The sequence below is a fragment of the Calypte anna genome, chromosome 8 (assembly GCF_003957555.1).
Source record: "Calypte anna isolate BGI_N300 chromosome 8, bCalAnn1_v1.p, whole genome shotgun sequence".
Lineage (NCBI taxonomy): Eukaryota > Metazoa > Chordata > Aves > Apodiformes > Trochilidae > Calypte > Calypte anna.
Window position 1 is genome coordinate 29,540,111 of NC_044254.1, and position 27,504 is coordinate 29,567,614.

Consider the following 27,504-nt stretch of genomic DNA (forward strand, 5'->3'; position numbering starts at 1 on the left):
TAAAATCGGTGAATCCTCTGTCTCTGGAACTGTGGGGTCCTGAGCCAGCACAAACTCCAGCTCTGTGTTCCAGTGTGGTGATGGAGATGTAGGAACAACCCGTGTGGTTCCCCTGAGTCCCCTGCTCTCCATCCTGGTGGAAAGGAGCAGTTTCAGTACAGCCAAGAGGCATTGTACAGTCTGAGAAGCTCTCCAGAGTTTGGGCTGGTTTGCTGGTGAGTTGCAGAGGCTCCATCAGCTCTGCTGCTGCTTCTGCTGTGCTTGTTGGGGATACACAGAGCTTGGGTTGCCCTGGTTAAAGCTTTAATATTAGGAAGCATGATTATTCAGTGCCAGTCATCTTCCTTGCTGTTTTCTATGGTCCATGTACTCTGAACTCTTTTTAAAAAAAATAATATTTACTAATAAATGAAACAACAAACAAATGCCATGGAATTCCATGCCCAGGAGGGCTGGCAAAGAACCTGGCCAAAACCAAGAGGACTGGAAAGCTCTCAGCACCCTTAAAGAGCAGGCCTGAAGATGCTGTGTGTGGGCATTTTTACCAAAATGTTTTTAGGCTCTGTGGAGCTCTTTTAAAACTTAAAAACAGCTGTAGCAGAGGGCTTGCAAAAGTCAGGGACAGTTTGTATGCTTGTGGTATTATGTTCCTGTTTCCCATTAACTACCAGCTTTTGGGTGTTTTGGGGAGGATGGGGAAAAGAGAGAGCTCCAGGCACTGTATATATGTGTGTGTATATATACATACATATATATATATGTATATATGTGTATATATATATATACAGAGCTCTAGGCACTACCTGTTTTCCTTTGATATCCTCCACTGAGCTTTTTGAAAACTATAAAAATGCTTCTTATTTGGGTTTTAGCAGCATTTATGTGGCTACGGGATAAAAGTCAAGGTGTGGGAATCAAATTAACTGAAGTGAACCAAAATGAAGCCCTAACAAAATAATAGGCTGATAATTTTCAGCTCCCAGGTAATTTTCTGTATGCTTTTCAGGTCAGCTCTACAAACCAGGATGTCTTGGCAACTCATTCTGACCTTGTTTGTGCTATTGGGTAAGTCACTAAAAAAAAAAAAAGAGTTTGGAAATGATGCAGAATGGAGAGTAATCACCATTTCTGCTTTCCAGTGGTGGTTACAGTCATGCTGCTGGGTTAGTATCTCAGTGTTCAACTAGAGGACCTGATGTTGTGCAGAATTAAAGTGTTGACACTCTCAAGGTGCTGCCCATGTGCCTTATCAGGAAACATCAGTAGGAAGTGTGTGGTGAGTTGAGACACATCCAGATAAATGCCCAAGTTAACATTTTGTAAGGGTTCATGAGCAATTTTTGTTTTGTTATCCTCCCAGGTCCAAGTGCTGAGGGAAAATAAGCCCAATTTCATTAGAAGTGTGAGGTTTCTGTTTGGTTCAGTGACACTTTGGGGTGAGTTCTGCTTTCTTAGGTAGCTGACAGTCCTGCTTTCAGGGGCACAGTGCTGTTAAAGGGTGCCCAATTAGCTGCAAATGTTGGGTATAATGAACTGGCTTGCTAATTGGAAACATCTGGAACAATACTGGCATGTGCTCTGCAGGGACAGCCTTTCAGTTTTTTGATTAAAACAAGAACTATTTCAAGACTGTTGTTTTAGCTATTGCAAGATGTAGAACATGAGTTAATTTCCACCTAATGAACTGCTTGAAAATATGTGTGCCATTGCTGAGAGAGCAGCTAAAGTGCCCAGATGACCCAGGTGCCTTTCTGCCACCTGAGCTTTAATCTTAAAAATCCCTGCAGTTTTTGACAGTCAGCTATTTCCAAACCTTATCATTCTCAGAATCACTGTTACCATCATTCAAACAAGGACTTGCCAAGAAGAGCTACAGATGTGGTCAGAGCAATTTTATTTTGAAGAATCTTAAGTCTGCAGGGGAAGGTTTTTCTTTTCCTACATCTCTTTTCCCAGATTTCCCTGGGGTTGTGTAGTTACAGCTGGTTGTATATTCCTGTAGTACTGTCCTTTGGTATTTAGCAGTTACAGTGTGACTCTGTGTTATATTTACAGTGGAATTATTTTTTTCTCCAGGAAAGGAGCTGGATTGCAACTTTCCCAGCACTGCAGGGGGAGATGAGACTCAGACCTCTGTACTGGGTGGGCTTGGGTTTAGGAGTCACTGTATTTTGAGTTAATATAAGTGTTATATTGTATATAATTGTAATATAAGTATATTTTGAGTTAATATAAGCTGCTTTACCTCAGAGATGCTTCCCACAGAGTATTGAGCTCAACCTGTTTGAAGAGGCTGAGGAAACAAAACTTTGGGTGCAGTGGCTTTGGGGAAGGGGGGATTCTGTCTGCAACTCAGAGAACAGCCCCTGGCAATAACCTGATTTTTATGGAATAAATGTGTTTCTGTGTAACATCAGCCACCCTCCTTTCACTGCCAAGCAATATGAACTTTTATTTCCAATATCCTTGCCTTTTTATTTGCAGATTTTCTCCACATGGCAGTTGCCCACTGTATGGTCCATCAGATTCCTCCCAGGAACTTTACCTTACCCTGGATGCAGCTGAATGAGACATTTTTGAGTCCTTTCTCCTCTGGAGTTGTAAAGAGTTGGTCTGGTTTGAGGAGAGCACCCAAACCCAAGCCTCCCTTCCTGATAAATGCAGAAAGCTTTCTGTGCTGCCTTTGGAGTGATGGCAACATTGATTGTTCTTTGTACAGCACAACCATGCAGGCAAGGAAGTTCATTCCCTCTGAAAGCATCTCAGCCTCTCAGGAAACAGGTAGGTTTTCCACCCAAGGGTGTGTGAAGTTATTTCTTTAAAAAAATGATGGTTGGGGTTTGTTGTCTGGGGGATGGGTGGGTGGGTGGGTGTTGCTACTGGGTGTTTGTTTTTATCCAAAGCAGAGAACAGAGTATGGTAAATTCCTCCCTCACACAAGTCTGAGGTGGAAAGGTGAAAGGAATTGTGGAGCATAGATCCAAAGGGAAAAAAAAATAAAATTGTTGGCTGCCTTTCCAGGGGAAGGCTGAATGAAATATGTAGCACTGACTGTCAGGATGTGAGCCCACAGCTTCAGAGGTGTTAAGGCACCAAGAGAAATATTTAAAATATTTTTGTGGATGTGGGCTCTAAACTTGGGGTCCAGCCTCACCTTCATGAATATCTGTGACTTGTCCTCTCTGCGTGAGGGGATTTTATCCTGGCTCTGGAGTTGTTTTTGTTGGTTTTAGTGTAGTTGAGAAATGTCTAATCCCTTCCTTTGGTTTTAGGTTCAAGTTGGAACCTTGAATGTTGGATTCAAGGCAAGCTGGAGCTCTTGGTCTGCAGCCTGCGGTTTGTGAGGGTGCAGCTGGGAGCTGACTTGAAGGTTCATCTTTTTTATGCTGTGTAAGTCCAGACTCTTAAATTTGTCACTCTTAAAAATCTTAAAAAGCACTTTCTGAAACACCAGGCTCACAGTTAGCTCTGCCAACAGGTGATTAGTTGTGTACCTGTGGCTTATCTAAAAGGGATTGAGGGTAAGATGGGAAGTTTATGCTTCTGCCTTTGGATGAGAGGTGGTTAGAGCAGAGCCTCTCTCCTCTGGCCTTTCCATGGTTCTTAAAACACTTTAATGAAACCAGTGTGGACTTGCTAAACCATCTTGGCTTTTACAATCACTTCATTTTAAAGCTGCTATCTCCTTTCTGCCTTTTTTATGCTTTTGAGCATTCTCTCTCTTGAATTAATTATGTGATTGGCAGCTAACCCAATGCCAAGTGCTGCTCTGGTCACCTCTGTGCCTCTGGGAGGCACCCAGTGGTGTCACTGTGGTAAATACCCTCTGGAATGCTGAGAGATGGTCATGGGCTGGATAGGTCTTGTGCATGAGACCTGTCTGATTTGATCATAAAAAAAATAAATCTATTTGATTCCACTTGCAAACCCACTCTGTTCTTTCTGAATTACTGACAGGAATGGCACAAATACCCAGAGCTCATTTCCTAAGGAAACAGGCTAAACACAAGTTGTTGAGTTAGCTGAATTTGCAGGTGATGAGTTCTGCTTGAAAAGCCAGGTATCACTTGTCACAAATCATCCCTGCAGCCAGGCTAGAGAGGAAGTGTGTGAGCTGGCAATGAGTATGGTTGGTTAGTTGAGATAAGACTTGAAAGCTGAAATCAGATTTTGTGTGGATTCCTGCTTCCAGTGTTCCTCATCCCTCTGATTTCTGGAATACCCTTACACGTGTGTTTGGGGGAGAAGTAGGTCTGACTTGGCCTCTCTTCCATCCCATCTCAGCTGCAGTGGAAAAAGCTTTGCCCCATAATCCCACTGGAGTAATCTCTACCTTGAATTTATTTAATTTTTTTACTCCTGACATTCGTGGAACAACAGATTGGAGTCCCAGCTGGGATGAAGAGGTTCTTGGAATTATTATGGAGGGAATTCAGGGATTGTCATGCAGTTTGTGACAGGAGGCTCTCTGGACTCACTGGAGTCCTGGTGGTATTTCTGTGTTTGATCAGTTTGAGCTGCAGAGGTGAGAGGCAGTGCAGTCCCTGGTGCTGGGGAACTTGTTGCACTCCTCAAATTTCATATTCTTTTTTTTTTTTCTTTTCTTTTAGAAATGTCTGAACCCTGTTCTGGGGTAGCAGCTAGCAGAGCATTTCAGATCTTGGTGAGGTGACAGCTTTCCCTGCTGGCTTGCTGATACCTTGACATTTATTCACATGAGCCAAAGTACCTTGAAAACATTCCCAGTTTTAAAAATATGCATTCCTGGCATGTGTTACTCCCTGGGAGTCTGGAGATGAAGCCAGACTTCTCACATATAGGAGAGGCAGCTTATAAAAATAATGACCCAGAAGAATCTACTACAAAAAAGCCCAGGTCCTCAACAGCTTTTAATTTAAATTTTTTTCAGCATCCTTTTCTTTTACACAGCCACAGTTTGCCTGCTTGTAACTGACACCACGTGGCTTTGAACAGAAGATGTGGTTTTTCTGCCCAAAGCAGCAGTCTTTTTTTCTGTGGTTTTTCTGCTCTGACAGCAGCCTGCAAGAGGCTGGAGCTGGGGTGGTGAGAGGGCTTTTACCTTCCCTAGCAGCATGTCTGTGGGAGGAGACAGATCATCCTGAAAATTAATTAGACAAATTAGCCATAACTGTCTACCAGAAGTGACTGATCTTTCCAGTTGCATGTCTTCTAGGAATGCTGGAAGCCCTGGTGGTTAATTACATGAGCTGAAATCACTTTGCCTTGGGGATCCTCTCCCAGTGACACAGATGAATGCTCCCAGTGTCACTTTGAGCACTGATTATCATTTGCCCTTCCAGCAGCTGGGGATGTATAGGGTGTGCTCATGCTTCTGACCAATCTGAAGCACCTCTGAGGCTCTCCTCTGGTTTGGGAACTATGTTTTTAAGGATAAATCATGCAGTTTGCCTCAAGGCTGGTGGCTGAGTTGAGGGCATCAGTTACACATTGAGCCTTTTTCAGCTGGAGAGCATTAACCTTTTATTAGAGACTTATCCTCTCACCAGCCAGCCACCCATCAGATGTTCTACAGTTAAACAGGGCAGCCTGTTCAAATACCATCCTACAGCTACAATATATCAAATACATTGAGATATCATGACTAAAAATCCCTAGAGCCCCAGCCAGTCAGTTCCTCATCAAAGCAGCACCTGCACAAACACAAAATATATAGATAAAATATTGAAAGCAGGGTTACAGTGGTGACACAGCTGCCTAAATGTGATGCTGTCCCTTTCCTGAAATCAGAGGCATACCAGAAGGCCATGGATTTCTTCCTCAACCAGTTTTCACCTTGGATTTTCAGTGATTTGACCTTGGACTTTTCAGTGCTTGAGCTGCAAGAAATGGGTTGAAACTCAATAAAGACATCCTGCAGGGTCTAATCTGAAGTCTAAAAGTTCACCAAGATTAATTTAGTATAATTAGCACCACCTCTGAAGTAGCTTGAGTCCTGCACCAAAATACAAAACATTTAGGAGGTGTTAAGGTGTGGACTGACAGATCTACCTGTCCATAGCTCACCAGTGCAGTGTTTGGAGTGGAAAAGAAAAGCAAACCTTGGACACGTGCCCTTGTTGCAATGTTAGTTACTTCTGGGGTTCAGAGCATGCAGGATATGTGTTTTTCCCCCTCTCTTCTGCAGTCTCTTTTGTTTTAGTCCCATTTTTCCATCTTAAGGTCACATTGCTTTTGCATATTGTCCCTCCCTGCTCTGCCAGGCATTAAAACTTGAGGCCAGTTCATTATTTTCCTGCCTAATCTCAGAGGTGGGCCCTGATAGTCCCTTCACAGAAGTTCCTCTGCTTAGTACCTAGCTGCTTTTTGCTTACTTATCTGTGCCAAGAAAAATCTCTCCAGTTCCAGTGCCCAGCACTATAAAACTAAGTGGGGAAATAGGATGTGCTCACTGATTTTGTAAGCCCTCTGTCTTTCCCTCCACCACACTTTGGGTCTGGTTGGACCTGGTTACCCTTGCGTGGTGTCAAGTGCTTGTGGAACCAGGATTTACAGCTCCTCTTGGTGTGCTGATGGAAAACTCCAGGTTTTAATAGCTTGGTGCTTTAGGTTTTCCCTAAATCTCTCCTCTTGCTTTACTGGATGAAGACACTGACCCCTCCTGAGCCTTGTGAGAGCTTTACAAGCCTTAAGCTCCTCTGAAGTCTGTACCTACAGCTCAGGAACAGTGGTTATCCTGTGGCTGGATCCATCTGGAGCTGACAGATTCCTCCTGCAGTCCCAGGCTGTCACACTCCTCCAAAACCACTTTGTCTTTCTGGGGTTTTGCTTGTAATCAGGGCCCAGGCTTGGAAATTTGGAATAAACTGGTGTGGGGCCTCTCCTGATCCTGTCCTCCAGCATCTTCTCCTCAGTTTTGGGAGTCCCTGTGTCTTACCAGTTTGTGGGAGTGCAGATATTTTTTAGGATATGGTTATTTTCCCACCAGGAGCAGACCTCTCCTCTGATAACATCCCTTGGTCTTTCCCCTTGCTTTGCTCTGGTTTCCTGCAGGGCTGGAAGGGAAGCAAAATAGAAGCAAAAAATTCTGTCACAAGGGGTGGAAGACCTGGCACAACGCCCCTAACATTGTTTTTTCCTCTGTACACAAGTGGTCCTCTGGGTGCAAATAAGGTCAGCTGGACAGTGAAAAATGGAAATAATTATTTTGAATGATTGGGAGGAAGATGAGGGGGGTGGTGCAGTGGTAACTGGTGGTGCAGTGGTAACTGCTGTCCAGAGAAATCAGATTAAAGGTACAGTTTGATGAAAGGCCACATTCTTATGGATTGATTGTGGGGTTTTGAGACTAATAAAAACTTTGAGCAACAAGAGAAGGCAGGGAAACTTAAAAGAAAATTCTACGAAGTCTTTGAAGGGAAATTCAGGAGAAAGAAATGGAGCCACAACTATAAAAACAAAAATGTTCCAAGTAATTTAAAAATCTCTGTGTCTGCCAGCTACCAGCAGCAGAAACTTTCATAATTTTCATGTCTTAAAGTCAATGGATCCTGGTAAAAACATCTTTAGGAATGTCAGCATTGACTTGACTGCAGCACTGTGAAATGGAAATGCCATTGATATGAATTCCCATAGCTTAGGGCATCCTGACTGCAGAGGACAGGTGCTGTGAGGGTATAATTATTGAAAATCCTGGTGAATACTTCAGAAAGTATCCTGAAACCAAGGTGGGTGCCTGATGTCTGTGCTGCTCACTGAATGAGGAGGTGAGGGGAGCCCTGATCCAAGGGTTTTCCATAGGGGCTTCCCTTGCAGTCCTGCTCAGCAGAGGTTTCATGCCCTTAGTTTGCTTCTGAGCTCTTTCTTAGTGTTTTACCTTTTTGTTATAAATCTGGGCAGATTATGGCAGCAGGATCAGGGAGTCCTGCCCATTTCCCCTCTGCTCGAGGTCCCAAAATGACTGAAAACAAACAAAAAAGCAGCAAACCTTGTCCTTTCTTCTCCTCTAGGGTAGAGTTCTCTGCTCTCCCTAAATTCAAGTGCTACACTGAGTCATACCAACTACAAAGCTGTTTGAAACCTTCCAGAAAGGTTCTTATTCTATGAACTTCAGTTTCTTTCTCTGAAATGATAAAACAAAACCCTTACTGTACAGAAATATTGCCAAAATCACACTGAACAATTCAAAATGTTAAGTTGTTGTGTTTGGGTTTGTTATTTTTTGGGTTTTTTTTTCTTTTTGTACGGATGAAATTTCAAAAGCAGGAAAGGATCCAGGGTGGTTTAAGTGTCAAGATTTTCCTTGGCTTTGTTGCAGTGAGAAGTTTAGCCAAGAAGTATTCATGGTGTTAAATTCAATACCTGTGAAACAGAAATAAAGATAAAGAATCCTTTGGGAACTGCAGTTTGCAAGCAGCCTCGTGCCCACTTGTGCAGTCTGCATTTTGTAAATGAGTATCAGAAAGAAGCTGATGAAGATTGAAAACATGTATAAAGAGGCTTCATGTGTATGAGGATTGCTCCAGAAAGCGTCTGTGGGCTGATGTGTTCATGGGAAGCTGTACAGCTCTGCTGCTTTCTCTCTCACAGGGAAGCTTTGTGTGTATTTTAAGAGTGAAAACCTAATTGTGATGGTCTGCACCTCAGCAGGATTCTTTCCAACATTTGCTAGCACCAGGAGACACATTGCACAACTGCTTGGATCAGTGGCTGCTTGGTGATTTCTTTCCTTGAGATCATATTAGGAAATATTCAGATTCAGCTGCTCAGGATTATGCCCATGAGTCCCCTGCAAGGTACAGCAGCTTTGTGTGCACAACCAGCATCTGGTTGTAGTCACCATCAGAGGGTGGACAGCAGAGTGAAGTACAGGTCTCAACTGGTGTTGTTACACATTTGTGTTAAATCCAGACCTTAGGAAGGCTTTTCATGGCATCACATTAATTACTGTGCTTGCAAAGCATTTTAAAAGGGAGAAGCAGGGAAGGAAAAGCAATTTCTGGGAAGCTGGGGAGGGGCTTTTCACCAGAAACAGTGACAGGACAAGGGGTGATGGCTTTAAACTGCAAGAGGGGAGATTTAGGTTAGATATTAGGAAAAAATTCTTCACTGTGAGGGTAGTAAGACTCTGGAATAGGTTGCACAGGGAGGTTGTTGATGCCCCATCCCTGGAAATGTTGAAATCCAGGTTGGATGGAGCCTTCTGCACCCTGGGCTGGTGGGAGGTGTCCCTGCCCATGCAGGGGGTTGGATCTTGATCTTTAAGCTCCCTTCCAACCCAATTATTCTATGAATTATTTGACTTTCTGCCTTTTTAACATCTCTCTCTTTTTTTTTTTTTAAATAAACTTTATCCAGGTAAACAAACCTCTACTGAAACAGAGTCTAGGAAGACATACAAGTGGTGTTTTGTTTTTTTTTTTTGGTTTCTGGTTTGTTTTTCCCCTTGCAGGTCAGAGCTGGGGCTGGGAGATGTCTCCACGAGCTCCCTGGAGGGGACAGTCCTGGCTGCTGAGTGTGACTGCAGTGACCCTGCTGCCTGTGGGTGCTCTGTGCCTTCCCTGAGCCTCAACTACACCTACATCATGTGGCTGAAGGTGACAATTGGTGGGACACCTCTGTGGTCACCCTTGATGTCAGTCAAGCCCATAGACATAGGTGAGCAGGACCTGGATTTTAAAGGTTTGGTTTCTTTTTAGGGGAGCACAGCAGTTGGATCCCTTTCCTGGGGAAGGTACAAAACCATCCTGAGCAAAGCTGAGCTTCCATTTCTAATCAGGAGCTCCCTGTGCTTGAGCCTGGGGCAGTGCTGGGGTTTCCCTGTCTAATGGAGCTGAAGACTTAAAAAGTGAGGGAAAAAAACCCCAAAACCCTTGTTCCTAAAGTAACTTAGCAAAAAAACCCCACCCCTCTTCTCAAGTAACTCAGTTGCCTTGATGTGTTCCTCCTTACACATGCAGTACCAGCATTTTTCAAGTCTGGGAAATCTTTCTCTCTATTTATGAAGTTCAAATTGCACTGAGATGATGAATTTGAGCTGTGCTGCTGTCCCCTGTGCACAGCTATTGCACAGCTTGGCAGATTCCAAAAGGGCAGGGACTCTGTCAGCTGGGGGGGAACAAAATAGAAGCTTTAGAAACTTCTTCCTAAGTGATGAGCTTTGCAGCCAGAATAAGTTAAAAGTCTCTGGGTGGGCTCGTTTTGAAGCTGAGAGGTTGCATTTTTCATCTTGCTGCTTTTTAATTATGCTACAGGGGAAAAAAAATTACAAATTCAGAGCTGCATCTGCCAGTATTTAAAAATCACGTGGTTTCTTCTGCTTAGTGAAACACATTTTAAAAATGCATAATATTAGTACTTGCTCTGCCAAGATTTAGCTTAATTAAGAATTATTTTGAAAGCAAAGCTTTGAATACTTGTGTAAGGAATTAGAGTTTTACTTGCTGTTAGAGGGTATCAGTAGAACAGACACAGTGATTTGTGCTGCAAGAGTCACAGAAATGGGAAATTGGGATGGAGAAGTTAAAAAGCTAAGCTTGTAAATCACCTCCTGCTGGTCTGCATAAAGAGAGTTGTTTTGAGATAGTGCATCTGTAACAGTGAAATCAGATCTGAGTGGGTGCAGTGAATTTATACTGAAAATAAGAACAGGGTTTTGGGAAACTGAGTGAGATTTTAGTAGAATCAGGGAATGATTTGGGTTGGGAGGGACCTCTAAAGCTCACCCAGTCCAAGCCCTGCAGTGTCAGGGACACCCTCACCCAGATCAGGGTGCTCAGAGCCTCCTAAAGCCTCACCTTGAACATCTCCAGGGATGAGGCCTCAACCCCCTCCCTGGGAAACCTCTTCCATTGTTCCACCACCCTCATGGGAAAGGAATTTTTGCTGACATCCTAATGCTGCTTAAATTGAGAGCCCATGAATGAGCCTTTCCCAGCCTCCTGCTCTCCCAGGTTAGCAAAATCGTGGGGTAAGACAGCATAAAGCCCACATGGAAGTTACTGGTTGGGTACTGGGGAGAATCATGGCCCAAGGCAAGAAATTCATCTTGTTTTAAACTTACTATTGGGTGGGACAGCTTGTGCTGATAAATAACTGTGTGACAGTGCCAGTGCTCTTACACAACATCGCTCTTATCATCCACTGGCTGGAGAGCAGCTCTTGAGAACTGACTTAGAAGAGAAAGCATGGGAGATATTTCTGATGGAGCAAAAAACCAGCAGGGTTAGTGGTAAACAATTAACGTGGCAATTAATTTGCCTGCAGCAAAGCCTGAACCTCCTCTGAACCTGCACCTAGAAATGACAGAGGAAGGCCAAGTGAAGCTCTGCTGGTCTGACCCTGTGCTGGTGCCATACCCCCTTCAGTATGAAGTGAAGATCTCAGGAGCTTCAGGTCAAACTGGCTGGCAGGTGAGTCAGCTCTGCTCATTTTGGTTTCCAGTCCAGGTGGCTGGGGCTCTTCCCAGAACCTTTTTTACCACCCAGCCTCCTTGTCCTGTGGCTCTGGTGGGTTGAGCTGTGCTGCTGCTCTGCTGCTCTCAGTGGTTTCACCCTGTTTGACACCTGTGGTTTCACACTTGCTCTTGAACCCCAAGAACAAAGGGTTGGAGTTGGATTTGAGGAGAGCCACTGCAGTGAGGAAAGATCCATCTCCTCTTGGGCTTTACAAACCCCTCCTGCTTTTGGATGAAATGCTGGATTCTGTGAAATCTGAAAGGTCAAGCTGTCTCCTTGCAGCAACCCCAGAATTCCATGAAAAATGTTTAATATTTATAGCTTCTCTTAGTGAATTGCTCTTCATGTTGCAACCACACAGCTGGCTCTGGAATAAAAAGCCCCTGTTAATTAGGAGGCCATAATGAACACAGAAAATAACACATTTTCCACCATATTCAGATTTACAGTAAATTTAAAGAATGAAAGCTTTTTTTTCTCCCCCAACTTCCTACCTGAAAACTGAACTCTAGACTATTGCTTTTGGTTCCTCCTGTCTCTTTCTTTCCCCTCTTTCATTGTACAACAGTAACAGCTTCTGATAACCCAACAGATGGTTTGGGGTGCTGTGGAAAGCTCCCTGGCCATGGACAGTGCACTCCTTGGTTCCTCATCCCTACTTGAAGTACGATGCAGGAATGGCAATGGTCCAGGGTTCTGGAGTGACTGGAGCACACCCTATAACCTCAGCTTGGGAGGTAGGTCCTGGGAAGTCCCCTCTGTGCAGGAACTATTGTGGGATGGATGAGATTTCCCTTTTTTTTTTAATTTTATGGAGTACTTGAGAGAAGGTGTTAGCTGGGGAGGTGCAGTGGGGCTGAAAACTCCCCTGGAGGTTCTTTCTCCTTCTGCTTCTCCTTCTGCATGGCTTTGCCTGAGGTTCTGCTCTTTCCTTTTGTGCAAGACTTGCAGTAAAGGAAATTCTGGATCAATGTGAGCAGACCATCAGCTCCATCACACCTCCTGAGGTCAAAAGGCACAGATTGGGCTTTGTAGATTTGCCATCATCCATCTAGGTGTCTAATCATAGAATTTTCAGGGTTGGAAGGGACCTTTAAGCTCAAACAGTTCCAACCCCCTGCCATGGGCAGGGACACCTCCCTCCCACCAGTTCAGGTTGCTCAGAGCCCTGTCCAGCCTGGCCTTAAAAACTTTAATTAATTAATGCTGAGCCCCACTCATTAACTGTGTTACAGCCCCACTCAGCTGGTGGCTTTAGTGTTAAGTATCTAATCTTAGAGAGTCTGATCCATTTACTCCCCAGGCAGGGTGAGTTCCTGACATGCTGCACACACCAAGAGCTCCCCTGGAACTGACTAAAGAGCCTTTCTGCTTTGATGAGGTCTCTGATAGCTCCTGCTGAAATGATAGATGGGAATGGCTCTTTATTAATGGTCAGAGTGTAGGAAATGAAGGAAAGAGAGGCTTTTTTTGGATTTTTTTGGAAGGAAAGAGTAGTTTTTCCTTTTCCCCTGAACAGTGATTCACTCCAAACCTGTGTCCCAGAGTTACACTAAAGCTCCAGCTGACAGGATTTCCACTTCCTTGCAGGGTTCAAAGGGGGAGATCCCTTTTCTTCAGAAACCCAAACATCACTCTTCTCTTACTTGGATTTTCTAAGAGGACAATTTCATGATTTAAAACTTTGTGGGGTTTGTGAGATGAGTTAGAGGCAGCAACCCTCTCATTGCAGCATTTAAATAAACTGACCTGATGGCTTAAAAAAGGAGCCAAGTGCAGAGCAGCAGGGTAAACCTAGTTTCCCCAGGTTTAATGGACAGGAGTTGGTGTGGTTCCCTGCTTTCCCTCTGCCCTCCTGGGAGTTTCAGCTCATTTCATTCCTCTTTGCCTGGGGGCATTAGGGATTGTTTTTATCAGAGCTGGCAAACATCACCTAGGGAGGGAGACATGAGTCCAAGGCTCATTTCTGCCTCTCCCCTGTGTTTGTTAACAGTAATTAAGAAGCAGGAAATTGATAAACACAACTTGATACCAATACCTTTATTCCCATCGATGGATTCTTTTGTCTATATGGATTTTTTTTTTGTTCTCTCTTGGCAGCTGGAGTCCTCTACTTCCCTCCCAAGGTCCTGGCCAGCGTTGGTTCTAACATTTCCTTTTATTGCATCTATCAAAACAAAACCAAGCTTGTAGCATCCCAGGAGATTGTCTGGTGGCTGAATTTAGCAGCAGAAATCCCAGCCAGTCAGTATTCCCTTGTGAACGATCGCGTAAGCAAAGTTACTCTTTTCAACTTGAAAGCAACCAAACCTAGAGGAAGTTTCTGCTATAAGGCATTGTACTGTTGTCATCAAAATAGGGAATGTCATCCTAGATACGCTGAATTATATGTAGTAGGTAAGATCCCAGATGATTTTGAATTATCATTTTGGTGCTTTTTTTAATAGCAAGGTCAGAATGTTTCCGTTTTGAACTCCAGTTTGCTTTTGTTGAGCACTTTTGAGCTGTAATGCAACTTGTTGGTTTGGGTTTGTTGTTTTGTTGGTTTTTTTTCTAAGTCAGTGCATCTTTATTAATAAACCTTCAATGTGTTTTGATTAGATATGAATATCAGCATCACCTGTGAGACAGATGGGTACTTGACTAAAATGACTTGCAGATGGGCTGCAAACCCAGACACTCTGCTCCTGGGGAGTTCCTTGCAGTTAAGGTACTACAGGTAGGTACAGCTCTGTTTATGCTTGCAAAGTGTTGCTCTGGAAATGCTTAGCAAAGAATTCTGAAGAGTTGGAATCCTTTTCTCTAAGCTGGACTTTTTTTTCCCAATCAGAACTCCAGTTTGTACCTACATGTGCAGAAAGGGGGCCACAGACACCCAAGTGTGTAACATGGCTTCTGTTTACCCTGGGTTTCAGCATTTGTAAAACCTGTAGATACAAAAGAGCTTTGTTTGCTTGTATCAGTTATAAAAACTACTCTCCCAGTTGCTTGTACCTACAAATTATAAAGAAATACAAAAAACCCAAACCCCATTCACAGTGAGCACTGGAGCAGTGGCCCAGGGAGGCTGTAGGGTCTCTGTCCTTGGAGATTTTCAGATCTCCACTGGGGCAGAATCCTCAGGCACCTTCATTTGTCTTTGAATTTAACCCTGCATTTTGAGGTCTCCAGTCAAGATTTGATTTTTCTAAAGTTCTCTATCTTTTTTTCTTTGTTTTCCTGTTTACAGACAGATAAAAATACAGAGAGGGAATTGAATTCACTCCATCTGGAAAAAAAAAATAATCTTGCTTGTAAAGAGAGAATCAAATCTTAGTTCATAAAGGGAATATTGCTTTGGGGAGGTAACATCTTTGGCAGCTGGAGCAATCCTAGTTTTGGCCTAGCTTGTTTTCAGGTAGCTGGTTTAATTTTGTCTGGTTTGTAGGCAGGAGACCTGGGGTGTGGTGCAGAGCAAACACAACACAACAAACACAACAAAATACAAATCTGAGTATTACATTGGTGGTCTTATCATCCTTACCTTCATCTCTCTGCCCAAATACTTCCTGTCACAGTATTGTTTTACCTTAAAACTAAAAAAATCCCTTTGAGTCACTGAAATATTAAAGAAACAAGACAGACAACCCTACCTGAGAAAAAAATCTTCAGTTTTACTGCCCTGCTGGACTTGATGTGCAGGAATTGGGGCACACAAGCTTAAATCAGCCCCTAATCCTTTGGAAATCTGGGCTGTCTCTTCTCTTGGACTGAAGCTTGGAACCATCCTAGAACCTGGGTATCTCTTCCTCAGGATTTTGTGGACTAAATAAATGGAATGCTGGAGATTTCAAGTGGAGGCTTTTAGGGCAGGGTCAGTGCCTAGCTGGCTGCTGAGGTGGGTTTTGTTCCAGCTGCCTTCACAAGGAGGAATAGAATAAATGTAGTGCTGGGCAAGGAGGTTGAAATAAAAACCATGCTGCTCTTGCCGTGGTTTTTTTTTTTAATTCCCACTTTTTCACTCTCCAGGTTTAGCTAAAAAAGTTATTTTCTAGTAGGAAGTGATAATCTGTACATTTATTACAGTGCTCCTGCTAGATCAGAGACATAAATACATCTGGAAATGCTTCCCAGATGCCACTATTTATTGTGATTTGTTTGGTTCTTTGTTTGCTTGCTAGCATGAAGATCTGAAAGAGGAAAAAAAAAAAAATATAAAGAATCAAATCACGGGGGATGAAAAAAGCTGAGGTGTCAGGCATGAAAAAAACCTTTTTAGTTAGGAAAACACCAGTGCTGTTTGCATAACATTCTGTTGCATGTTGGGAACAAAAATATGAAGAGAGCTGGAATGTTTCCAAGCTTGAAACCAAGAGAAATGATCAGAGCTTTTCATTGTAAGAGGCACCACAACTACTCTGCAGTTGCTCATACTTGCTCAGACCTAGTCCTGTCCCCAGGAGGCAAGCTGGGAGTTAGATGTGTTAGTTGTGGTCACCAGCCCCAGCAGTGTTCCAGGAGCACAGGATTATTTTTCTTAGTGCCTGATGCAATCAGAGTTGGGGGATGAAACCCAAGGCTCTGCAGCCCCGTGGTGCAATGGGCTGTGCTGGGGGTGTTTTGTTTGGCTTGGGTTGTTGCTACCCCCTGCTCTGCCAAGAGAAACAGCACAGAAGTGATCACCCTGCAGGAAGGTGAGAACATGAAACCTGCAAACCTGAGGCACCAGATGAATCAGCATGGGCTGAGCTGACAGGAAAAGGAGGGATGGAAAGGGGGGGATTCAGCTAAGTGTAATTTTTGTGGTTGGCTTGGAGAACCAACACCCTCTGCCTGCCCACTGCCACCACCAGGGCACGAGCTGAGGAGGAATTCAGAGGAGTCTGAAAACTTCCCATCACTGATAAGATGTGCAGTGCTATTTTAACCACAGCCCAGCTCTCCTCTCTCCTGTTGCCAGATCTGATGCTGTGGGACTGTAATAACCCCCCTCAAAATCAGTATATTTATGGGATTTCCATCTTCTGGAGACCTCACTGCCCAGTGGATCCACGTGGCAGCTTTTCCCTGGATGCCAGCTGGTGTTTTGAAAGTCATATTCTTGGCTGGAATGAATTCTTGGCCAGAGTTGTGCCCTGCTCTTTTTCTTGCTCATACAAACCACTCAAGACAGGTGATTTATGAGGATCTGCAGGTGCCTGCTCTTGTCATACCTATTTCTTCTTGTCATTAATATCTTATCAAAAGATTTTTGCTCTGGGAAGAGCCTTCACGTCCTGCTTTTTTTTTTTTCAGGCTAAGAGCCAAAGCTTTGAGGAGTGTTATTTATCCATTTAGTGCAAAGTCAAGTTCAAGATCTGTCCAAATAATAATCAGAAAACCCCAGATGGTCCCAGTGACAGTATTTGCTTTAATTGCCTTCAGAATTCTCTTTGACTGATGCCCTGAGGAGCTGGTAGTTGCCATGTATTAATGGAATGTGGTTGGGCTTTTTTTTTTCTTCTCTCTTTCAAGGAGCAGAATTTATTGTGCTGACTTTCCAAGTACCTCTCCAAAATCAGAGGTGAAAGAATGCCATTTGCTGAAGAATCATTCTTATGAGTGCACTTTTCAGCCTTTTTTTCTTTTATCTGGATATACCATGTGGATAGAGTTTAAGCACTTACTAGGAACACTTGAATCCTCACCAACTTGTGTGGTTCCAGCAGATGTGGGTAGGTGAAGATTCCTGCACATCTTTCTTCACTTGTGACCTTGGATTTCATTCCTTAGATGGTGTAGGTAAAGTACTTCTTCATAGCATTTTTAATCAACTAAAGAACATGAAAATATAAGAGCTTTGTCTCCTAAAAGGCATTGGATTAAGTGTTATTTCCATACATTTTGCTTGGCATAGGAGCAGATTGTAGCTGCAGCTGATGCCTCTAAAATGCAACATCCAGTTCTGCATGTTTATCCTCCTGGGTGTTTTGCAAAGGCATCTGCAGAAACCCCACGTATTCTGGGTAAAAAGGCAGCCTCTCCTGGTTATCTACAGTTCTCAAGTCTTTATTTAACTCTAAAGTTTATATTTTGCTAAAGTGTAGCACTGTACTCATTACTAACTCAGTAAAATATTCCACAAAATCCTGGGGCCTCTCACTTTGGGGAAAGGCAGTGACTTTATTCTGTGCTGCCCAGGGAGGAAATGTAGCAGAACTTTACAAGTCTGCTTTATTCAAGTCACTGCTTTGAGTACAGAGGTGCTCTGTATCACAGCAAAACAAAACATTCTCATTCTAGCCTCACCCAGAATTTCAAGTTTATTTTTTTGTTGTTGTTTTCTCCTCACTCACTACTGGGTTGGTCCAAAAAAACGAGTTTTGGGGGTTTTTTTTCCTACCTTTGCTGTGCTAACAATCTAGGGGTTTGTGACATTTGTGTTCAGTCTGCTGGAGAGGCCCAGTTCTGGTGGAATTTCCTATGAGTAAAATAAAATGTTCACATAATATTTCCATGAATCCTTGCACAACCTCTGTCACCAGCACCTCCCTTTCTGGGCCAGTGCTGCCACTTCTTCCTGCTGTGGTGCTGCACCCCATTCCTTGTGTAAGAAACTTGGAGTTTGCCATTTCAACTTCAGGTTTTCTGTGGTGAAAAGTAGAAATGAACTTCCCATCAGACAAACCTTGCCTTTCTGGGTCAGCAAGGCTTTTTTCTGGGCCAGCCAGCCTGGTGAATTATTTTTGCACTCTGGTGCAGCTTTCCTGGAAGGAGCAGAGGCCCCAGCGTGGTACCTGCCAGGCTGAGGACAGAAGAATGCAAACCACCCTGGTTGGGTTTGATCAGAAATGTCAGTGCAGACATCACAGTCATGGGTTTTGTTTCCTTCCAATTTCTCTAGTGAAGCCACTTCCTCCCTCCAACCTTCAAGCTGAGCTCACCAGGAATGTTGGGCTGCTGAATGTGAGCTGGACAGACCCAGTGTTCACAAACGAGCTGAGGTTCCAGATCCGCTTTGCTGTCAACAGGGGAGAAATGGCATGGCAGGTATTGTCTTCTTTTTCTTTTTTTTTTTTTTTTCCTTAAGCTGGATTGAGAATTGAAGCTTTGCAGTGTTGTCATTTAGCTTTTTAGCTGCCTTTTTTTTTTTTTTTTTTTTTTGTGGACTTTGTGGCATGCAGTGAGCCAGGATTAGAAAGATTAACTCGTCAGGCCACTTCCATTAGGCCAGATGAATTTTCAGCAGTTTTGACTCCTAACAGATGACTTTTAACAGATTTTTTGTTCTCACTCTGAATGTGACAGCTTCATGAAGTTGTAAAGGCACCGAGTTCAGCTGTGATCACAGTTCAGAAACTTTGTGTCCAGTACATTGTTCAGATCCGGTGCAGGGCGCTGGACGGGTCGGGTTACTGGAGCAACTGGAGCAGCCCAGCCTACACCCTTGTAAGGGATATCAAAGGTAGGTGGGCTTGCTGAGCACATGCATGGGCTGCCCAGTCCCAGGCTGGGGTGTGACACTGTTCCTTCCAACCTCTGTGATTTTGCAGCTCCCTTGCAGGGCCCTGAATTTTGGAGAATTATTCCTGAAGATGGGGCAAGGAGGCAGAAGAATGTTACACTGCTCTGGAAGGTGAGAGCAGTCACACTGTGGATCCAAACCAACAACCCAAACTGGGATCCAACCAACACCCCAAAAAGGGAGGGTGAGAAGCTGCCCGAGGAGGCAGACTTGGGCAGGACAAGGAAAGAGAGGAGGCTGAGAGGAGATCTTAAGAAGAAATTAATTGCTGTGAGGGGGGTGGGACCCTGGTGGCCCCCAGAAGCTGTGGCTGCCCCATCCCTGGCAGTGTTGAAGGTTGGATGGGGCTTGGAGCACCCTGGGCTGGGGGAGGTGTCCCTGACCATGGAGCAGATGATCTCTAAGGTTCCTTCCACCCTAATCCATTCTCTGATCCTAAATTGCCTTTGGTGAGAGGGCAGTGGTCAATCTGCAGCACTGGGTCCCTTTTTTTTCAAATTGGAACAGCACCTTCTGCCCAAATACTGTTTGCTTTTGAAATCAAAGACTGGGACATTAATTAATGCCAATTTTTTCTGCAGCCACTGATGGAGAACCACTCCTTGTGCAGTGTGAGGCAGTACATGGTAAAACATCAGACATCAAGGAACACCACGTGGTCAGAATACGTTGGGAATGGCACCACCTTCTCCTTCCCTTGGACTGAGCACACACACACTGTGACACTGCTGGCCATGAATTCCATTGGAGTTTCTTCAGTGAATTATAATTTAACTCTGTCCCAGCAAATGAGCAGAGGTAAGACCACCAGTTCTGAGCTGTGGGAAATGCTGGGAGTCCTTGTGATGCTTTCTTTGTAATAAAATCCCCTTGGGTAGAATAAAAAAATGTTTTATGCCACTACATTCCCTTCTCTAATGGAAACAGATTCTGGATCTCACCAGCAGAGCTGTTTGAAAGATGAAATTTCCATCCCATGGCAATCTTCACGATCTCTGGGTTGGGAAAAGAGTTGTCTTTCAGTGGGCTGCCTTCCTTCCTCTGACAGAACAGAAAGTGATTAATCAAAGGAAAATAAAACCTTAACCATAGGGCTGCACTTTCATCTGCTTTGCCTTGGGAGCAGCCAGCATTCCTCCCAGGGAATGTTTTGTTGTTTCCAAACTGAACTATGGGCTTGTTTCCCTGGCTGCTCACCTGGTGGGCTGCCAGAGTGCATAGTTTTGGAGGTTTGGCTTCCCTTCCCTTCCATCCTCATTGATTTGGCCCCACTCTGCTTTGTTAGTCAAATAAAGGCTTTTTCTCCTGAACCCTTCAGCTGCAGAAGGTTGATGTGCAAACACAGGCTGGGGGCAACAGCACTGCAGCCTGTTCCTAGAACTTTACTGCTGGAATGAAATTTTAGAGGGATTTGTATGGATAAAGTTCTGTGAAACCCTGTGGTTGGGAGCAGCTCTAATGGGGAAGCATTTATCCACCTGGACTGTGGCTTTGGTCTGTGACTCGGATGGAGCAGGGCTGAGCTGGGGGGCTCTCAGTGTCTGCTTTCCCAGCTAAATGTTACCAGTCCAGCTGGGTTTGATCACCTTGTGGCCAAGGGGTGATAACTGAGGAGGCACAGGTGAGAATAGGGTATTTGTCTTGATGTCTGGTGAGAAACTTGAGTGTTGGGAAGAGTTGGAACAGACCAAGCTTTGCTGGCTCAGAGCAAAAGAGGTTTGCTGGTGTGAGCTAAGGATCAGATGCAGAAGATAATAATGAAACCAAGGAAATTCTGAAGTGCTGGAGCTGTAGGAGTCATCTGTGTGCCTGGAACACTCCCCCTGCTTGCCCAGCTCTGAGCTCCTGTAATTCAGGGCTGTTTTCTCCCTCTCCTCTCAGTGGAGGCTGTGCAGTCACTCAGCGTGTACCCCGTGAACAGCACCTGTGTGGTTCTGGTTTGGACACTTTCCCCTCCAATCCACGTGATAAAATCTTTTGTTATTGAGTGGAAGAACCTCAACAAAGAAGAGGAGATGAAGTGGGTGCGAGTTCCTCCAAACAGGAGGAAGTATTATCTTCATGGTGAGTGTGCCCTGGGGAACAAGACCCAGATATTGATTGTTATGGGGCAATAAAAATGCAGCAGGACTGAGCTCTCAGATTCCTTTTTTTTTTCCCCCCTCTCTCTGTTTCTGATGGTTTTTATGGTCAGGAGCAGTTAGAGGTCATTATCATTAGAGGACTGACTAGAGGACTGACTGCTGCATTAATAATCAGATTAGGCAAGACTGAAGCTGAGGAGGGTGTTAGTTTTGTAGTAACACAATCATATTGGTTCTGGAATAATTATCAAATTTAATGCCTGCATTCCCTGTGCATGGTGGCTTTAACCTTAGAAAAATGTTTTTATCTGAGCTCTGTAAAGGTGTTAATTCCATGACATAATAATGCCAGATTATCCAGGATAGATTAACAGTTTTAATCATCTGCTACTAAAGAGTGTATCTATAAGAGATGGCTTTCATTATTCCCCTCCCTGGGCTGGTCTGAACTCAGAGCCTCTGTGGAGGCAACTGATGAAAGGCAGGATTGCAGTGTGGATTCAGAACTCTGGTTTCCTCTCTGCAGATCACTTTATCCTGATTGAGAAGTACCAGTTCAGCCTCTACCCTGTGTTTGCAGGAGGAGTTGGCAGACCCAGAGCAACGGATCAGTTTACCAGAGGTGATGTTACAGGATCTTTCTCCATGGTGTTCATGGAACAGGAGGTCATAAAAGTAGCAGGAGAAGCCTTCTTCTCAGGAAAAGGTGTCAGTAAGGAAGTAATTGTACTATAAAGACTGATCAGGACTTCACTGGCTGTCACTTGGAAGCTTTGTGGATTTATTTGAGTGAGGGACCTGAGTTCCCATACACCTGGCTGAGATCCTTCATTCTCCAGCTGTGGAGTTTTATTTCACATGCTCTGACTTCATTTCAAACCAAGGGAGCAGTGGGCACCTCCCAGAGGGACAGAGAGGTCACCTCAGGGTTTAAATTAATTCCTTTTTGTCTCTTTGTCCTCAAGGTAAAGGTTTGATGTGCAGTAAAACCTTATTGAGGTGGTTTTTTTGTGTTTAAGCTGTTGTTTCTGCTGTTTGTTATTTCCCTGGTGCAGACTGCCTGCTCACAAATCATTTTACTGCATTATCATCCAAATTCCTTTGATTTCCCAGGGGGCTATGAAAAGGAGGATAATGCCAGCCTCTACATGGTTCTGCCAATAGTCATCTCAAGCTCAGTTTTGTTCCTGGCAGTGGTGATGGCTTCACACCAGAGGTGAGTTCTCCACTGGCAGAGAAAAGACCCAGAAGGTCTTCAGGAGAAGGTGGTGGTGCTTAGATTGGTGCCTGCCTGCTGAGCTGCTGGGGAAAGCTGGGAGTGGTTTTTCTCATCTCTTTGATGCATGTTGTGAGAGGCAGGGGACTGGGTGGGATACCAAGAATTAAAGTGTCTGGAGTGCACAGGTTTGTTTCTGGGTGGAAGTCAGGCCCTGTTCCCTTCAGATCACCTTCATTTTCAGAGGGAAGCATCACCTCAGTGTGTCCTACCTGCTCCTGAATTCTGCAGAGTGCTTTCCGGGCAAGTTGAGGAGTGTCCTGGGCTCTGAGTTTGTCCCATATTTATTTGTCACCACAAACTAAGGCCGCAGAGAAGCCAACTGAAAGAAATCCCTCTGGGTGTTGTGGCAGGTGGGTTGGGGTGATGTTCAGCACTGTCTGCCTGTACCTTTGATATTGTGCAATATCAGCCACCTGCTGTGTCACTTCCTTATCTTTGCAGTTCAGTTTTGGCCAGCTGTAGCATTTCTGGTGATGGTTTTGTTGTCAGAGTGCTCTGGTTGGATAAAATTGCTGAGTTTCTTTTTCCAGAGGTGAGTGACAGCAGTGCAGAATGTACCAATAGTACCAACTCCAGACTTTCCCTACTGTTTCAGGATGAAGAAGCTGTTTTGGGAAGATGTTCCAAACCCCAAGAACTGCTCCTGGGCTCAAGGTGTTAATTTCCAGAAGGTGTGTGTTGCCCTGCTGATGCTGCTTCCCCCACCCCATGGGTCTGGTTGCTGAGGTGGTGATACAGATGGAGCCACTTTGCACCAGCCAAGTTTCTCATTGTCCCAGAGTTTGGCAGTGTGTAATTATCAGGACAACCTCAATTCAGGCTCCTTCCTTCTGAAAGGAAAAGCATCTGTCTGGTGGCAGAAGATTTTTGAACAGGTTTCCAGGGAGGGGTTGAGGCCTCATCCCTGGAGATGTTCAAGGTGAGGCTTGAGGAGGCTCTGAGCACCCTGAGCTGGGTGAGGGTGTCCCTGACACTGCAGGGCTGGGACTGGGTGAGCTTTAGAGGTCCCTCCCAGCCCAAATCATCCTCTGATTCTATGATATTTTAGGTCTTTAGCTTGCATTCCCAGTGAAGGGGTTTTTTTCCCCTCATTTTTTCTTTTATTTCATTTTAACAGAGACTGGGCATCCTTGGAAGTCTAATGGTGGTTGCTGCCTGCTGAACCACAGGGCCAGCTACCAGGCTGTTAAGAGATTTTTTAATTAATATTCAGAAGAGAGGAAGTACAGATACTAACACACTGCTGAATTGTTTAAACATAAAGCCTGAAAGTAGCTCTGTCAAAAATCCACAAAGCCCTCACAAGTGCCCCATTACAAACTCATACCTCTCTGAATTCCCCTTCTGCCTCCATGGGGTTATTTGCAAGGTGTAAAATTAAGTGTACCTGCAAAAGTCAAGCTCTGGCCATGGCAGATCTTGGCCAAGAGCATATTTTGATCTATCTGTGATCAGCAACTCCAGTGCAAAGTGATTTTGACTCGGAGCTGCTTCAGACTTACAGCTCTGCTTTTAGTCTGTTGCTTACAAGACAAACCCAACTCAAAACCTGGAGTGGACAGGAGAGCAGAATACACTGCAGAGATGCCTGGGTTCTTTGGAACTGTCTGCTCAGCAGAGTTTGGGAGCTGGGGACCTGGGACTTCTCTGGAGTTTTCTGGAGCTGCTTTGCCTGTTGCTCCCCACACTTTGTGCCCCAGTTATACCATGGCTGTGAAAACTGAGTGCTGCTCACCCAGCTTCCTCTGCCATTGCTGGTGCTCTGGAGGTTTGCATTTCCCCAGGGCTCTGGGTTGTGCATTGTTTGTGATTAAAGGTCTGTTGGGTTTTAATAAGTGATGTGCTGCAGGTGGCAGATGGTGGCTTTGCCAAGCCACAAACCTGCCTTTGGCTGGGATGCATTTTAATCTTTGCAGGCAACAGGATCCCTGTGTTTGCTGAGGTACCCACATGCATTTGGAAGAGCAGAGAGTTGGAATGGGGTGAAGGGAGCAAAAAAACATCAGGAAGGGATCTAAACCCTCTCCTCTCCAGCTGGAGGAGGACAGGTGCATCAAGAGGAAACGTGGGGTTTGGGTTGACAGCCTCCCCCTAATATCCATCTCCCACTTGAAAATGCCATTAATAAATGCAATTAGTGACCTGATTTGGAAGAGCAGGAGGGATTCCAGGGTGGAGATTGGTTTGGGTGTGAGGGGAGGTGATGGGGCAGGTTCCAGAGCAGTTAGAAACCTGCTTGTCAGCAGGGAGCAGGCCTGGGGACTGAAGCAGCAGCCCAAGATGTGCTCCCTTCTCTAACTGCAGCCTAGTCCAAGTATTTTGACATATTCCTGGTTGTTCTGGCAGCTCTCCTGCTGTAAAAGTATGGTTTCCTGATACACACAAGATCTGTTTTTATCCGTTTGTTTTGTTGTGAATTCACTAGGAAATAGATGGGTTTGGGGAGTGCATTTTCCTTTTGCAGCAGCCCTGGTGGTGATGTCAGTTTGTTGCTTGTCTGTGTTTTCCATGGAAAGCCCCCATTCCTCCAAGTTAAATCTGTGCTTCTCTTCTTGCAGTTCAAACAGCAGCTGGGAACGCTGGAAAAATACAACTGAAAGAAAGGCTGAATTTGACCCTAAATAACCCAATCCTAGCAGGGAAAGGGGCTTTACTTGACCTGTAATGATGAAGTTTGCTCTTTATCCAATCCCAATCAAAAGCTGAGGACACCCAAGGGTGTAAAACCTTTGTCTTGCAAAGCCCTGGTGTGTGTTTTCCATGATTTTTCCATGTTGAAACAAAGGGACCATTCAGCTGCTTCCCTTTCAGCTGAAACCCCTGGGGTAGGAGCACAGAGCTCCTGCAGCACCAACAGTTCCTCCATTCCTTTTTTTGTCCCTCAGCCTTCACCTACAGACAGCCACAAGGAGGAAACGTGTTCCAGAGGATTTGCAACAAAATACTCTTACTAAAACTAGGGGGGGGGTTTTGCCTGGAAGTTTTAAAATCAGCAGCTCTGTAGGGCAATAAAGCTGCTGAATCCTAGGTGAACAATAAAATCTTATCTTGTCTTCCAGCCTGAAACTTTGGAGCATCTTTTTATCAAGCACCCTGCAGCAAAGTCTTTTGAGCCCCTGCTTCTGGAACCAGAAATAGTGCTGGAAGACATCCACCTTACTAAAGCCTGGGAAGAAGAGGACAGGGGAGGGTTTTTGGTGATGGATTCACTGCTGACCAAAACTCAAGACTCTGAACATGACTCTGCTTGCTCCAGCAGCCATTTCAACAGCAGCAGCTTCTCCCAGAGCTCCCAGGAGGAGGAAATCCATGGAGAAGTGGCAGGGCAGACAGATGTTAAGTACACCTCTGTTGTCAGTGACTCGGGACAGAGCGGGCTGTACGAGCAGAACTTGGGCACCAGAGGCTGCTTGGGGAGGTGCTGCTCAGCTGAAGACTCCTTGGTGGCAGGCACCACCTTCTCCAGGATCTTGGAGGTGGGAAATGGGACTTTCCTCCTGTTACCTGATCCTCCTGGCAAAACTCTTTCCCTTACTTCTTCCGAGGGATTTTCTGAGCCTTGGGACCAGGAGGAGGCTTTCCCTGGGGGAGGCAGCCCTGAGCAGAGCCCCTGTTACCTCGGGGTCACCTCCCTGGGCAGTAGAGAAAGTGACATTTTTGTGACAGAGAGTTCTGGGGTGACGTGCCAGCTCCCCACAGCTGAGCTGCTGAGAGAGGGGGGGTTCCCTCAGCACCCACCCCCTCAGCTCACCACCCTGAGGGACAAAGCTGCCCTGCCCTACGTGCCACAGTTCCAGGTGACTGCTCCCAAGGGGCAGGAGGCCACGGAGAGGAACTCAGGAGCCATCACACCATAACTTGGTTGCCTTCAGTGGTTCTGGGAGGGGGTGGGGGGTGATGCATCCCCCCTGGTTTTCCCTCTCCTGACTTCTCCCCTGGTTTGAAGCTGGGAAACTGGGTCTGGATTTGAGTGCTGGGATTTTAGTCGGAAGAAATTCTGCCATCCAGAGTCCTCCTCCTGCAAGTCTGTGAGGGCAGGGGCACCATTGCCCAGGGGAATGATCAGCTGAGGCTTTCCTGGGAAGATGGGGAAATGTGGGAGTTCATCCCCTGGGATGTGGGTGGCAGGAGAGTGGCTGCAGCCTGGGGAATGCTTGAGGAATGCTCTGTTCCCAAAGGAATCTCTTCCCTCAGGGGAAGTTGGTGGACACTCAGATGGAGCCCAAACAGTCCTCCCTCCCTGTCCCCCCAATCCTGGGGTGTTCCTCAGGGCCAGAGCAAAACCACAGAGAAAACACCTATGGGAAAGGCTGCCAATACGAGCTGATCCCCTCTGCAAAAAAAGATTTTAAGTATAATTACTGGGGAATCAAGCAATTTAGTCCCTTAATTTAATGAAGCAGCCTCAACACCCCTTTCCCAGTCCTGAGGTTTCTGTTGGTTCAGGTAAACCCAGGTCCAGGCCCAGAGAGAAGGGCAGGACACAGCTGGATGAGTTTATTCAATAAATATTTCCCCAAGCCAGCCCTCAGTCTGGCATTTATCTGTGTGGAATGGACACTCAGTCCTGCTCTTCACCTTTTCTGCACTCTTGTATAAAGCCAAAATCAGCATATTCTGAATCCACCATCTGCTGCCTCTGCCTGCTCTCCAGTTTCAGCTCTGGACACTCCTCTGGGCATCACTGCCTTTGGGAGGGGAAATGAAAAGCTGGGGTCACTCACCACTTTCTTTTCTCAACATTATTATTTTTTTTCCCCCTCAGCTTCAGGTCAGCTTGTTTGTTTAGCCCTTATTTTGAAGTACAGAGGACCTCTAAAGGCTGTACAGAAATTATATCTGCAAGCACAGATAAAATTGGCCACATTTCTTTAAAAAGACTTTAATTTAAATACACTGTTAGAGGTGCACAGCTCATTTCTCTAAGAAAACTCATCAGATGTGTCACTGTTCCTTTTACATGTCACTTGCAGCTATAGATAATTTTTTTCCAGAAAAACAAGGTCTGAGTTTTTCTTTCTTCCCTGCACAAACTGATTTCCTTGCTGTGTGTGTGGCTTTAGGGTCATTATTTATTCTTATTTCCCCCTGCTGAGAGTGTGACTGGAAACAACCACTTTGTGCCAGTGTCAGGGTGATTATTTGTGTGACTAAAACGTTGCTGATGTCAGTGTGGGTGTTTGCCTGGAGCAGTGAGCCCTTGCCTCGGGGATCACTTCTTTC

The 27,504-nt window shown here is 45.0% G+C and overlaps 1 protein-coding gene across 2 annotated transcripts; it reads left to right on the forward strand.

Annotated features, from left to right (window-relative positions):
- Window positions 1-101: 101 nt before the first annotated feature.
- Window positions 102-27,248, forward strand: LEPR (leptin receptor). Of its 2 annotated transcripts, XM_008500940.2 has the most exons (19): window positions 102-215; window positions 1,007-1,065; window positions 2,485-2,781; window positions 3,273-3,390; window positions 9,431-9,636; window positions 11,245-11,390; window positions 12,028-12,172; window positions 13,536-13,832; window positions 14,037-14,154; window positions 16,929-17,128; window positions 18,298-18,443; window positions 18,702-18,858; window positions 18,947-19,029; window positions 19,500-19,716; window positions 20,800-20,982; window positions 21,529-21,624; window positions 22,116-22,218; window positions 22,877-22,952; window positions 25,341-27,248. In XM_008500940.2, exons 2-19 carry the CDS (start codon window positions 1,026-1,028, stop codon window positions 26,136-26,138), a joined length of 3,426 nt encoding a protein of 1,141 aa, XP_008499162.2. In that variant the 5' UTR covers window positions 102-215; window positions 1,007-1,025; the 3' UTR covers window positions 26,139-27,248. The 2 variants fall into 2 exon arrangements, with proteins under 2 accessions (XP_008499162.2, XP_030310967.1); XM_030455107.1 differs by lacking the exons at window positions 102-215; window positions 1,007-1,065; window positions 2,485-2,781; window positions 3,273-3,390 and having other exon boundaries at window positions 9,470-9,636; window positions 13,536-13,679.
- Window positions 27,249-27,504: the final 256 nt, after the last annotated feature.